The sequence below is a fragment of the Syzygium oleosum genome, unplaced genomic scaffold, assembly GCF_021117445.2.
Source record: "Syzygium oleosum isolate NSW1041296 unplaced genomic scaffold, Sole_v2.1 Sole_v2.57, whole genome shotgun sequence".
NCBI classification, from domain to species: Eukaryota; Viridiplantae; Streptophyta; class Magnoliopsida; order Myrtales; family Myrtaceae; genus Syzygium; species Syzygium oleosum.
The window spans coordinates 605,460-619,292 of NW_026607541.1; the positions used below are offsets into that span (position 1 = coordinate 605,460).

Here is a 13,833-nt window from a genome sequence, read left to right on the forward strand (position 1 = left end):
TGAAACATAATTTCGTTTTTGGTACCATCCATTTATTCTCCATTTTCTGTTCACCTTGATAGCTTGACACGACGATCAAAGCCGATTCGATCATCCAGTCATACAAATTACCCATATTCATGACATATGTGCTCTGCTCAAAAGTTCAAGTTCAAAAAAACCCACTATATGATCGTGGGGAGTGACAAAAAAATCCGACTAATAGCCAGCTTATGTTACCATGTAAGAGACCCTCGCACGATGGCCTCTTGGCACAACCTTAGTTTCCGTTCTTAAGGAAACACAGGCAAAGCCATGTATTGTCTGATCACACTTACAAAATTCCAAACGTTATATCAAATATGACCAGGAAGTAAGATTGACCTGTCTCAGTTTTTGGACCTGAAATGCCCCAGAAGCCTACTCCAGAAGCCAACGTCTTCATTGGGCACCGGTAGTGGCACTGGATCTCTGAAATTTGCCTTCTCACTGAGCTCTTGAAATTCATCCACGAGATTTTGAAGCCTCGCAACGAACTCAATAAGAAGTGAAGCAAATGTTGCTAGAGATAAGGAGCTAGCACTTTCATATACTTTCGACTGCTCTTCGTTGGGCAAAGGATTTGCGCTAAACGAGAGACGTGGCCACGACTCCCTCTTAATCGTACCCTCTGAGGAAACAAATTCAGGAAGCAGTGAGTTGACAGCTGCATTCGAGTACTGTGTTTCCAAACAAATATCACTCAACGAATGTATCACTCTCTGTCTATTTTCAGCATCTTTAGAATCTTGGATGTTCTCCAAATCTTCGAGTTCCTTGGGCTGCGCTGTGGATTCCCAGCTCTCCTTATTAACTAGGAGGTACGAATTCTCGTCTATCTTCATTTGCAGTTCTTCGGCTGCGTCATGCACTGGTAAGAGTATGTCTCCGGGGCTTAATTTCTCCATCCGTTCGACCTTGCTTCCAAGCTCAAGTAATACCTTAGCTCCTTCAGTGCCAACCCTTTGAAGCACATCCCTGAAAACCTTTCTCTTTTCTGCCGGTGCCTTCAAAAAGTAAGGACCTGATGAGAATTTTTTCCTAACGATAATTTACTTGCTAATGAAATGGGATAAGAATACACTGAAAACGCCGATATGCATAACCAGCGAATGGAAATCATCCTCTAGGGTCTTAGACTCCATCAGAATTAAGCTGCCCATTCAACATCATAGCACAAAATGGGAGACATATAGTGCAACTCAAAGGAGAAAGATGCCACACAAACACGAGCTAAAGAATTCATGCGGTAAACTACGTCAGACACAACCAACCACTGAAGCAGCATCATTATTAAAAAAATCAGAAGAGGTCGAGCAAGAATGCACAATATTACCTGTATTTCAGAGAGAATGCAGCCATGCATTGCCATCACCATGAAAGCGCAATGCCTCAGAGCTCCACTTACTTCTACGTAGTTTCTCCAAGGATATTTAAATGACTTATACGGGCCATGTGGTGGTTCCCATCTCGCAAAATCTAACTGCCATTACCAAAAGGTTGGTTATGATTCCCAACTGATAAAAGAAGCGGGCAAGAGCATACCAGTGATTCCTCTTGACCGATAGATTGTACAGCTGTTCTGTAACCACTGTACAGTAGGTCATCAGAAGCTTGGTACGTCAGTATTTTCGAAGGAACTCTAGTATATTCCACACAGTCCAAATATCCAGTAACACACCCTGAATAAAATTTCCATATAAATTAGCACACAGAGCTCTCTTGTTTAGTAATCATACCGAATTGGGAGCAAATATCCACGTTGATCCTTGACTTTTCTAGCGATGTTTCTATTTTTACCACTGAACTTTGATTCCATCACTGCCGCCAGTCAAATATTGAGACGAAAAAATTGAAACAATATCACAAGTTTAGTGCTAGCAATCATACTCGAAAAGGATATTTTCGACTGGTTTTTGCATTTAATGGTAATTGGACAGAGTGGTAAACTTTAAACAATATCAAAAGTCGAATGGCTGGGTGATATAAAATCAATGCTCATTGATAAGAATGAAAATCGCCCTTAATAGAATGAGAAAAAGAAAAAATAGACCCATCGTACTAGATGTAGGAGATTGATCAAACCTTCCAAGGAAGTAGCTACACCCTTGAAATTCTTGACAACCAATTTGTGCAGGTCCTCCCCAGCCCAGATTGGGTATATACAGGTATTAACAACCAAACATATGACAGCTCCAAGGGCGATCAGCGCTAGCCGGTAAAAAGCCGTTTCGAAAAATGTTGAAGAACTCCCAGATAACATCACAATGCAGAAAGTCAACAAGAATACCCGACACCCATATTCGTATGGCTTCATGGCCGGGTAAAGCTTAGCATAACTGGAACAAAATCCTGAATACCATAAGATCAGAATGAGACATCGCAAGACATATTGAGTAGCTCGATTCCAACTATGCCAACCTGCTATAAAGATGCTGATTACAAGGATATACTCCTGCAAATCACCGGTCTTGGTCGATAGCTCTGCAATGCCGAGAGCAATACTTCCGGCCGATAATGTCCCAATACCCCGATTAAATCCCCTGTTCAGAGTTGAACCTAAAGATTGAAATCAGAACAGCCTTCACTATCTTCCCTCGTTCTTCAACAGCAAAAAATGAACTCAACACACTTTGAAAATCAAATCTACAACCATACGCAGAAAAGCCGCCCGCCCCCCAAAAAAAAAAAAAAGAAGAAGAAAGTATAGGGCTGAAAATAAAACGGCGCGATTCATTCATAAGAACCACAAACCTTAGTCTGCAGAAACAGGGCCAAAACGGAAAAGGAAAGAGCTGAAACCAACAAAACCAATACCTACGCTGAACTCAAAGACCACCACGACAGTAAGAATCGCCCAGACGGAGTACTGGCTAACATCCTCGACAGGCTCTTTAAAGAAGATCACCAGCGAAACAAGGGCCAAACACAAGCCCAACTTCGCGGCGAAGATGGCCTTCCGAGGATCGGAACGACCCATCTGGTACAGCCCAACCGCGGCGCCCTGCAACCAACTCCAGCAGCTCACAACCCTATCCGAAATCCACCTGAAGCACCTGCACTGGACCCCATTATCGCCCCCGTCCGTGCCGTTCAGGTCGAGGTCAGAGTACCCTTTTCGGGAGAGGAGCCTCTCCTTGCTCCTCTCCAAGAAGCTGTGCCTGAACGACCCAACCTTCGCAGCCATCGGACAAACGGAAGAAAGGGAAGAAGAACAAGGAAGGAAGAAGAAGGGATTCACAGAGCCGGGAGACGAGTCACCAGACTGGAAGCAGGTGGGGGGGTGTCCGCAGAAGAGCAAGGAAGATGGAACAAGAAGACGGTGGTGACTCTGCAGCACACCTGGAATGGGCCTCGTGGAGAACGGAGAGATGATCGGAGCGAAACCGAAAGGGAGTTTCCGACGGTGGGCAGACGCTATCGTGGGGTCGGAGAGCTTCGATGAGAGAACAGGAACAAGCTGGAAGAGCAGGTGGGACGGCGAGCTTGGTGGAGTCGTGGGGACCGTGGAATGGTAGGAGACGGCGGGGCCTTATCCTATCTATGTATGTACGAGATCTCTCACGGCGCCTCGTTTGTTTTTAGGGAAAATAAGATTTATATCAAGCATGAACTTTAATCCAATATGTAATGAATTTTTAAATTTTTATCGGTTTAATATGATCCTTCAACTATTTCTATATATTCGATCTAATCTTTAAACTTTTAATTTGTTCAATATAGGCTTTCAACTCGATCACAGAACCAAAACAGTTCTTTGGTAACGGGTATTATATGCACAAGATTTCGTAATTATACTATTGCTCAGATTTTGGAATACATTTTCGTTTTAATTCATTTCCTGAATCAACAATAAAAAATATGATACCGTATTATTACCTTTTTTACCATTTTGGTCTATATAAATATAAGTGCTATTCTATTTAATTATATTTTTAACTTATGATCTTTATAATAGTAAAAAATATTACCTCATCTACAGTTATATTGGATTCATATTTCTTTTGTTTTACAAATAACTGTTTTCATGAGAATATTTTATAACAATATTAATTTGTCTCGAGATTTCTCGTACTTATATTAATTTAAATCTTGTTCCTAATTTTATAGATAGATAAAATTTTCAACTTTTTGTGTCCGGTGCTTTCTTAGTTGAATTTAGTTATATCTGTAAATTAGTTTAAAATGTACTTAAATGGGGCTATCGAAATATTTATAAAGACAATAAAAGTAATAAGAAGATAGCCTTATTCTCGGTTGATTTGGAAAATGAATCGAAATGGAAAGATTTATGGGTGTCCCCGTTAATTTTACAGCAGCGTCCTCCTCATGATTCTGGTCTGTGCCCCTTGGCAATGATTAGCCATCGTTCCCATTCAGAAGAAGTGTCATTCCTTCATTAATGAGCTCAAGAAGGTTCCTTGCTGTGGGATCATTCTCAAGATGTGCGTGAATTTGTACCCTCGCACTGTCCATGCCACTTGATTGCTACCACGTTGTTCACTCTCACCAAAAGCTACCAGGCCAGCCCCGTCCCTAAATGCATCAACTACCTTGTCCGTTAGACCCCTCCCGTATTCAATTTCCATGTCGAAGTCAAGCTAAAACTACCAAGTTTCTTTGTTTACTTACCAATAAAGTGTTCTCTAGACGGCAATGGAGTTCACAGGGGATTGCGCCCTTGAAAACACTCCGGGAGGTGGACTAGTCACGGTGCTCGAAAACCGATAGGAGACCACTTGACCACCAAAATCAAAACGCTCATGTTGCTCGATTCAAATGTTGTCTCTTTTTTTTATGTGCCACCATTACTTGGTTTAATTTAATAACACGCCAGTACTCGAGCATGGGCAGTTGGATGATTGTGTGATGGGAAGAAGGTGGGTGCAGTGGAAAGAAATTGGGGATATGCTATAAATGTCATTTTTTTGTCTTTTCATTTCATATTGCAATAACAAGGGCAATTTTGAAAAATGAAAACTTACTTTTTTAACTTAAAAAATGTAGATGTAATAGATAGAGATTAAACTATCCCCTGGGTAAACTTCCACTCCTTTCTTTCAAGAGAGAAAGGAGAGCCACAAAAATGAAAGCCCAATCAGTACCCCTCAAGGTGAACCAGCATGACTGATTTGGGTGCAAGCAAACAAAAAGAAGTACGTTATAGCAGTATTACAGAGGAAGTCTGCAGAAGTATTTTAATAATTTCGGTTTCGCCTCAAATAATTATAACATAAAACAATGTTAAAGCCAGTTAATTAAAGAGTAATCTCCACCATGTGTTAACATATAAAATGGAGAGGAGAAAGAAACAAACCAGAGTTAGACCATCTGCGAAGATTGGGTCAGGATTTTTTTTGGATATTAACTATTTTAGGGGCCTTTAGGATGTGTACATTTGTCAGCTTCAAACAAGAGAACGTCCGTTTATTACATTTTATATGTTGAAGCTCGATTCCATATCTCAGTGTCGGTACGATGTCCAGATGCACCTATCAGTCCCGTCATCACCACAAAATGGACATTGGATTTGTTTAAGTCTGTCCAGATTTGTGGTGCTTAGCAGATGAAGAGTGGTGAACCACAGCTTCTGTCTTTACTTGTAAAATGCAATGTTGTCAGTTTACATCTAATTTGACCTTTTAAGTTCTGTCCAGATTTGTGGTGCTTAGCAGATGAAGAGTGGTGGACCACTTCTGTCTTTACTTGTAAAATGCAATGTTGTCAGTTTACATCTAATTTGACCTTTTAAGTAACTTGAGTTTGCTTTTTCATTCAACCAAGCCACTCCATTATGTCTTTAGCGAAGGAAAATGGGAAATATCGGGGCCATCGAGTAAGGAAATTCGGACGTCAGTATTCTATCCTAAAAATGATGACTCTTTCAGTTAGATGTGTGGATAGAACCATGTGGGATATACTGATATACGAGGGATAAATATGACTAGGGAGGCTTGATGGATGAATTTGTAGAGCACACTTTGTGGGTTTCAGTTCAAAAAAAGTTGTAACTTCAGAGTGATTTCATTTTCGATTAATGGATAGATAACTCCTTGAAACCTCCTTTGAATTTCTTATAGAGAGATTTTCCTCTTTACCCCGAGTCCCTTTCTATTAAGTACTATTTTCTGTAAAGGGTTAATATCATTAAAAATTCACAAACCCGTATTAGAGTGATGCATTCACTCAAAATTAATGTGTATTTCACAAAAAATGTCAAACTAATACTCATGACATATTTGCCCCAACTACTTTTCGTTTCCATGAATATCTTAAACTGATACATTTGACACGAGTCGACCTTCCATTGAGCATATTGTCTAACTTCTTGTCAAAATGTGTATGTGTCAATGTACGTAGCAAACAATTGCTTTTTCAAGTTGGATCTATTATCTCCATGTCAAATCTATATTACAACCATCTGTCACCTGTGTTGACAAGTATACATTTTAACGGGATAGTGAATGGATTGTTGTCAACATGCGTGGATTTTCCACGTTAAATTTGTCAAGTGTGTTGATGCATATGCATTTGAACGGGATGTTAGATGGAATGCTATTAACACACACATGAGGATTTTCCACTTCGGATCTGTTATTCTTTACATCAGATTTGTCTTAAACTTGTCTCCCATGTGGGTTGACACGTATGAAATTTGACAGGATATTAGATGGAATGTTGCTAATGCAAGTGGATTTTCCACATCACATTTGTCATTCTCCACGGCAGATTCGTTTTGCAGTCACCTGCCACATTTGTTGACACGTATGCATTTTAATTGGGTATTGGAAGGAGTGCTAACCAATGGTAAATTTGGGTCGGACTAATCGGTTTGGAAGTTTTGGTGAGAGGAAAATTAGTTTAGGGTAAATTATGTGTCTGGAGTATTAGTTTGAGATTTTTTATTGGATGAAAAATAGTTTATACTTTTGTCATGAGGCACCTGTTTGAAATTTCTAGTGCCATTAGCCTTTTGTAAATTATTTGTTCAATTTACTTTTTTAAGGGGTTTAAAGTTTGATTCTTTAGCGAAGGGAGACGGTTTTTTTATAAGCTCGCACAACTCGTGCTCTTTAAAATTTGATTCTTTTTTCTATAGGTGTGATCCCTAAAACTAAAAAAAAGTAGTAATGATAAATTAAGGTTTAGCCCCTAAAAGTAAAAGATTATACCATTTGGCCTGCCGTTGAATTTGAATCACTTTTTGCTTGGCGCTTCAAGAAATGCAAGCATTGCTCGTAATTTGTGCATGGGTTTCTTTCTGTCATACTTTGAAGCAAAAAAAGTCGGTTAAGAAGTAGGTTCTTGAGGAGGGTAGGACCTCTGTTGATCAGACTCTGATGGAAAGTGAGGATTTGATGCCTTTTGCATTCTCAGCTGGTGTCAACATGCAGTGTGCAATTGACAAATGGATTTGGTGCTTTGGAAATGAGTGAGGAGGATGAGATGGGGCCGCTCGAGGGGTGTTTCAAATTCAGAAGTCTCCATGCGTTATCTGATGAGGTGGAGAATTTCATTCTTCCCCATGAGGGCGACGTTTGTCGCTTCTCATGGACTTCCAAGATTTCTCCTTGGGAAAACTAGAATGACGGCCAAGAATGGGACTGAAGTTAGAAGATTGTGCAGGAATGTAGAGGAAGGAAGAGGAATGAAGACGCAACCGCGATGCTGAAAAAGTTAAAGACTGGTAAACTCAGTTCATCCATTCTTCAATATGAATACGCGAGGCTGAAATACTAAAAGCGTTTACAAACCTATAAGCATAAAGAAGTTTAAAATAAATATAAAATAGTTGCTAAGGAGTCTAATGCCTCTATGTTGCAAATGATTCGCTTTAAACATGTATTGGCTCTGCAGTTTTTGTGAGAACCCTGCAGGTTGAATTTGGGTTCTCTTTGATGCTTGGTTGAGTTGCAAGTTAAAAGAGTGTAGTGGTCAGTGTTTTGCATTGTTTGATCCAATGTAATAGTGTATCTTTTCATCTCTCTGTTGTGTATGCTGCAAATGCACTTGGACAGATTTTACAATCTCGCCAAGAGACATTTCAAGGCAGATCTCTGCTCCTCGGCTTTTGATGGGATGCTTTAACACTATATGCAATCTTTCTGAAACTAGTAATGTAGAATATACTGATCTTGTGGATTTTCAGGACACTCTACAGGATGCTCAGGTCCAGGATGGTCGGTCAATTGAGGATCTATTTACCATGACCAATAGAAGTTTGGAAGGATTTGCGGGTCGCAGGCTTGATGGGAATCCTTGGCAATGATATATGGTTTCAGCAGTTTCCTTCTGCTACTGTGGATTTCCAGGCTCCAGGAGTTTCTGATCATTGTCCTAATATTGTTAAATGATTATTCTCCTCCGAAACCATCTAAGTTCTTCAACTTCTGGTCTAAGCAACCTGACTTCCTCAAGACTGTTCAAGGAGCTTGGCCTAGTGAGAATGGAGGCTCTCCTATGTTTGTCCTTCTTGAGAAGCTGAAAAATGTTAAGAATGCTTTGAGGTAATTTAATAGAGAGCAGAATGGGCAGATTCTGCTCAAGTCGAGTTTGCCACTTTCAAGCTTGCAAAGCAGCATTATGCAAGGAGACCAAGATCATCAATTACTGGAAGAGGAATATGATGCTAGGTTTGAGTTTAGGAAGCAAGAGTCTAAAGAGAACGCATGTCAGCCCCAGCATCAATAAAGAGAACGCATGTAATGTTGACCCTGCAGATGTGAGACCAAAATTTGTTTGAGAGGAGTACACTCTTCGAAGTACATAATAAAAAGAATGTATATCAACCCAGCATAGCCGCAGTTAGCTAGAATGTTGGAGGATCACCCGTTTGAATCCTACCGATTGGGTGAAACTGTTGTGGGTCAAGGTCACCTGCACAAACCAAAGCCTTGTAGGGTCTTTCATGGGATCCAAATAATTGGTTCTCCATGCTGATGCCCACGGAGTAAAAAAAAAGACAGTGCATATCATTGTTGATTAATGAAAAGGATGGAAGAGCTGCTAGTATAGATTTAAAAGAGCCGTGCTCAAATTTGCATGAATGCATATAAGACTTAAAGTGGTTTTCATAACAGTGGCCTCTCCGCCACAGCACTAGTCAAGCAATTCAAATAAAAAAAACACGTCTTTATCTTTAGATTATTGAGCTCCAAATGTAACCTCTTCCTTAATAAATTTGTACAGTTAGCTTGTGCTTTCGGGACAGTGTTGACATGGCGCAATAGACTTAAACCGTAACATCACCGAGAGAGAGGCTCTGAGGTGAGATGACAAATCGTGTTAAAATATCTCGAGTTTGAGCCCATATATCAAGAAGCACGCTTCGCATGCTCGTTAAATTTTTGGCGTAGCAGAAGCGTGGTGAAGCCGAATGATTTGTTTCTTTCTTTTGATGCATTAAATGCGTGAATGGAGGAAAGTGGACGGCGGCCCACTTTGCTTAAATGCGTTCCCTTCTTGCCTTTTGTCTTCTTTTACGAAGGCTATGTGAACGTGCAGGAAGAAAGAAGAAAATGAGCAGCTTCTTTGACTTTGTTCTCTGAAGAGAGGAGAAACATCATTGTTGACTTTGACTGAGAAGGAGGAGAAATGAAGAGCACGTAGCTCTTCTACGGCCATCATGTAGCTCTTCTTCGACCATCATGGTTCATGATGGCAGACAAAAAATAAAGAATAATGATGGCTCATCATGCCTCTTTTTCTTGTCTTTTTTAAAAAAAAACTAAATTAGAAAAAATTGCCCTCAATATTTATCAACAAATTATCCAGTCTGCTAAAACCTAAAAGTTTATATAACCCCACGAAACCCTACAGTTAGGAACATCAAACGTAAATTACGAAACTACCCTTTACTAAATTAACCATAAAATACTAAAAAAGAAACTTCTCTCAAAGAAGTTTCGCTTTCTTTAAATAAAGAAGAGGAAGCTAATTAGCAAGGCGGAGAGAGGCCACAATGTGAGGCCAAAGGTGGAGACACAGAGAAGCTCTCATCAGAAGGAGGTGAGAGCTGTAGTTCGCGTGGGAAGTGAGAGCAAGAAGGTGTTCAATCTCTTGAAGATCCTTGTGTTTGTGCATATATTTACATCCATTTTGAGTGTTTACGTGAGGTTAAATACCATAAATTTTAGGTGTAATTAAAATATGTCTCGAGTTTGAGCCGATTGAACAAATACATACAAGTCTAGCTGAATGAACAAATTCGAAGTCGGACTCTTCCGCGTAGAAGGAAGAAGCAAAGAAACCAGCACGCGTGCCTTCCTAATTTCCTTGACTTCACATGGGACTGCAAGGAAAGTCAGAGAAGAGATATGCTTCAGCCGAATCGAAGGAGTCTTCTCCAACTTCACATTAAATGAAGTAAACGTGAAGCATGAAGAAGAAAGTTGGACTTCTTTAAATACGTGTCTCCTACGTTCAATTTGTCTCCCTTCTTTAAATGCAAACACATGCCATGCCTGCATGCCCATAAAGTCTTGTGGGCACCGAATGTGTATTCTCTTTTGTCATCATTTTTGGGCGCCGATCTTGACATTTTCTAAGCCCCAAAATTTGTCTTGTTTTGCTCCCTTTCTCCTATGAAAGGAGAGGTCGTCTGAAGGGCTCAAGAAGAGAGAGACGGGAGAGCGCACATCAACGTGAGACACGAGAGGCAAAAGAAGTGGTGGAGAGAGAGCTCGCCCAGGACGAGAGAGCATGAAGCAGAGGCGGAGGTGCTCTTGATCACTTTGTGTTTGTGCAAGATATTTACATCCATTTTGAGTATTTTACGTGAGGTTAAACACAGTGGGTTTCGAGTGTACTTATAGGGCTAGGAAACACTTGAGCGCGAGTCATTGTAATTCTGTAATTCACCTTGTGTTTGATAGCGAATTGTTTGCTGGCTCTCCTCGTGAACGTAGAGTCCGAAACTCGGGCCGAACCACGTAAAGTTCTCGTGTGATTTTCTTCTTCTACTCTGTTTCGCATCCTGATTCCATTGCTCTCGTTTACGCTTCCGCGCACAACATTCGCAATCGACAATATACTCGATAGGACTCATCAAATGGAAGTCAGTTACTTTTATAGAAGGATGATAGTAGTGTTTGGTGGCCTTTATTTATACACTTCCCACAGAGGAAACAAGTTTCAAGTTCACCTGAGAGTGCAGAAGTAGCTAGACTTATTCATCGATTCAATTCCACAATTCTAAAGGTCAAGTACCCTTTCCAAATCGATTGACGTGCTAACTAATCGATTGATGTGCAAAACGCAGAATAGATCAAACTGAGGTGGTGGACCGAATCAACTAGACTGGACTTCAGAGCACAAAATTGATCTGCTCAATACAAGTAAAGAAGCCTCTTAGGTAGGGAATACCCTTCTAGGAGGTAAAAAATCTATAAAAATGGTAGAGGTGATCAATGAGCGGGCAGTTTGTTTTTCTTGCCAAGGTTTGAGAGGAAAACAGGCGGATTTGGGCAACATCCTTACATGAGAAGCCTGGCCCGCCAAACTTTGGCCATGTCTGGTTCGAGATTTTTTATGTATGTTACAGATGGACTCGGAAAACACGTTAGACCCAACCTTTGAACCCGGGCACGTCCTGACCTGTCCAGCGATCACCTCCTGTAGAGGCACACGTGATAAAATACCTACTATGGACTCTTCGTCCTCTTGGTCCGGACAAGGAGTTATAACCACACACATAACACAACATACATAGCAAGGTGCGATTAACAGGGCCTAGTGTAAGCCGCTCTTACGAGTGCGTGTGAGGAAAAGTTCCAACAAATTTTCAAGGCGTAAGCTGTCAAAAAGGAGCTCTCAGAATCAGACTCCACTGTTTCATCAAAACACAATGCACACCCAATTTGATGTTTCATCAAAGTAAAGCATCTGGTCCATACATAATTCCACAACCATTTGTGCCGATCAGAAAACGGAAAGGATCATATTCAACCAGCATCTTCATAACTTAGATCTAATCTGCCAGCTGGAGAGAGAGGCAAGGATGTTACCAAAATGTGCCCTCCTTAGTGGTACGCACAATGGCCGCTTCGTGCCTAATCGGCATGCCTGAAAATTGAGACTTTGAAGACCATCGGATTCTTCTTGATCAGTTCAAACACGCACACATCTCCTTCACTCAAGGAAGTATCAATCGCAAACATGGTCCAACCAGTCGAGAACTTTCCACCATAGTAATTTGGATAGTTGAAGAACTTCACCGTCCATGACCTGCCCTGAAACTTGAGTGTCGCGTCTTCCACTACCAGGCTTTTGCTTATCTGGCTCTTCATAAATCCACTAGGTACATGCTGATCAAGTACATGTTTGTAAAAACCACTAAGAACACAATGAAACTAATCTTAGGACATGATAAAGGAGTACTGTTTTTCCCTCGCTTTTTTGACAAAGTACTTGGGCAACAAGAAAAATCAGGACAAGGATGAAAGCTTCATGGAAAAACCAAAGACATGGAGCTGTAAATGTGTCTTAAGTTGGTAAGCAAAGTCTTTGAATAGGCCTCATTGTACAGTTTTTGATGTGCATAGACCAACTAGAAAATCCCATGCATATCACCACTTGTAATACACCATCTTGTTCCATTGTTGCTCCTTTGCCCAGAAGCCCGATAGACACATGCATGCACTTTCAAATTCAAAATTATACCAGATACTAACCCCAATTCTAATAATGTTGTTAGAAAGTCTTGCTGTGAGGTCAACATCAAACGTTGTGAAATCTCTGTTTTATGTAATGAATAAGTTCTTACCACGTTATTGTACTCGAGATAGTAGCTCCGCACAACAATGAGGAAAGAAGGACGTTCTGAATTAAATTTCCTGGCCCTTTTCAGAGCATCAGGAGGGTTTGGACATCTAGATCTAAGATGAATCGGCTCAAAAGGGGTTGCTCTTTTTTTAGACTCTTTGATCCTGCCTGCAAAAAAGTGAAACAAGAGACCTATTCAATCACTTGAACAATAGAAAGAAGACAGAAGTTATATTTGAGGGAAATAAATCATACCACCATAGTCTGGTGACGAACAATAAGAACGCCCGTTTTTCTTCAGCTTCGAAGTCCTACTATCTCCCGAATGAGAGCCTTTAGCTTCATAATGTGGCATCGGCAAACAGGCACAGGGATCGGATTTTGTCATCAGCTTATTAGGTGAAGCCAAGCAAGATGGCGACTTCAATTCCCTTCTCCTTTCTCTAGGCGAAATGGTGTACTCCCCCACTTCTGTCGAGACATCATCGATTTCGACCATCTCGGGGTCTAATAATTTTTCAGGAGCTATGGGTTTCCGGGGATATTCTATCTCAGACGCACTTTTATCGAATATTAGGACATGAAAGATTGAGCCCCCTTGATATCTAAAGACTATCAAATGTCCAAAATTGATGGAGTAATAATCCAAGAAATGCCTCCATCCTTTGCAAATCCATACCCTGTCATCACACTTCTCTAGTTCCACTGGCCAATTTGCATCCCCTGCAACTTTTAGAAGCAATTGGTTCGGCAGGCGGTTTCCATATTTTGCTACGAACCTCTTCGGTATCATCTGCGACGAAATTTCAAGTCCATGTGAACCCAATGCATCACCGCGGTTAGATCTTCGGAAATGCACCACACCCAACAGTTAGATCACGCCGGTCCCGCGTGAGACGGCGACGAACTGAGCTCGTATGGACCGAGTGCACACTAAAGTCCTCGCTTATGAAAAAACCTCACTGACGAAATTTGCCATTTTCAGGACAGAGTACCAAAGCATGTCTACTCATACTTCGACGCATTGAAACCCCCCCAAACAAAAAACAAGAA

At 40.8% G+C, this 13,833-nt stretch overlaps 2 protein-coding genes across 2 annotated transcripts; both read right to left on the minus strand.

The window, feature by feature from the left end:
* LOC115687326 (aluminum-activated malate transporter 4-like) lies at positions 1-3,536 on the minus strand. The gene is made up of 6 exons (XM_030612836.2): positions 2,836-3,536; positions 2,440-2,577; positions 2,104-2,370; positions 1,564-1,700; positions 1,355-1,501; positions 1-1,025 (listed from the first exon to the last, which is right to left on the minus strand). Exons 1-6 carry the CDS (start codon positions 3,203-3,205, stop codon positions 369-371), a joined length of 1,716 nt encoding a protein of 571 aa, XP_030468696.1. The 5' UTR covers positions 3,206-3,536; the 3' UTR covers positions 1-368.
* An 8,241-nt stretch (positions 3,537-11,777) lies between these two features.
* Positions 11,778-13,149, minus strand: LOC115687296 (B3 domain-containing protein REM19-like). The gene is made up of 3 exons (XM_030612801.2): positions 13,036-13,149; positions 12,782-12,948; positions 11,778-12,323 (listed from the first exon to the last, which is right to left on the minus strand). The coding sequence occupies exons 1-3, from the start codon at positions 13,133-13,135 to the stop codon at positions 12,069-12,071; spliced, it is 522 nt and encodes a 173-aa protein (XP_030468661.2). The 5' UTR covers positions 13,136-13,149; the 3' UTR covers positions 11,778-12,068.
* Positions 13,150-13,833: the final 684 nt, after the last annotated feature.

Bases quoted from the DNA above. Each gene is read 5' to 3' on its own strand.
- LOC115687326 (XM_030612836.2), bottom strand. From the start codon at position 3,205: ATGGCTGCGAAGGTTGGGTCGTTCAGGCACAGCTTCTTGGAGAGGAGC. The intron at 2,578-2,835 runs GTATTGGTTTTG...TTCAATCTTTAG, and splicing joins GGTCTTTGAGTTCAGCGTAG to GTTCAACTCTGAACAGGGGA. The intron at 1,701-2,103 runs GTTTGATCAATC...AATTTTATTCAG, and splicing joins TGTAGCTACTTCCTTGGAAG to GGTGTGTTACTGGATATTTG.
- LOC115687296 (XM_030612801.2), bottom strand. From the start codon at position 13,135: ATGCCACATTATGAAGCTAAAGGCTCTCATTCGGGAGATAGTAGGACT. The intron at 12,949-13,035 runs GTATGATTTATT...ACTTTTTTGCAG, and splicing joins TTCGTCACCAGACTATGGTG to GCAGGATCAAAGAGTCTAAA. The intron at 12,324-12,781 runs GTAAGAACTTAT...GTACTTGATCAG, and splicing joins ATCTCGAGTACAATAACGTG to CATGTACCTAGTGGATTTAT.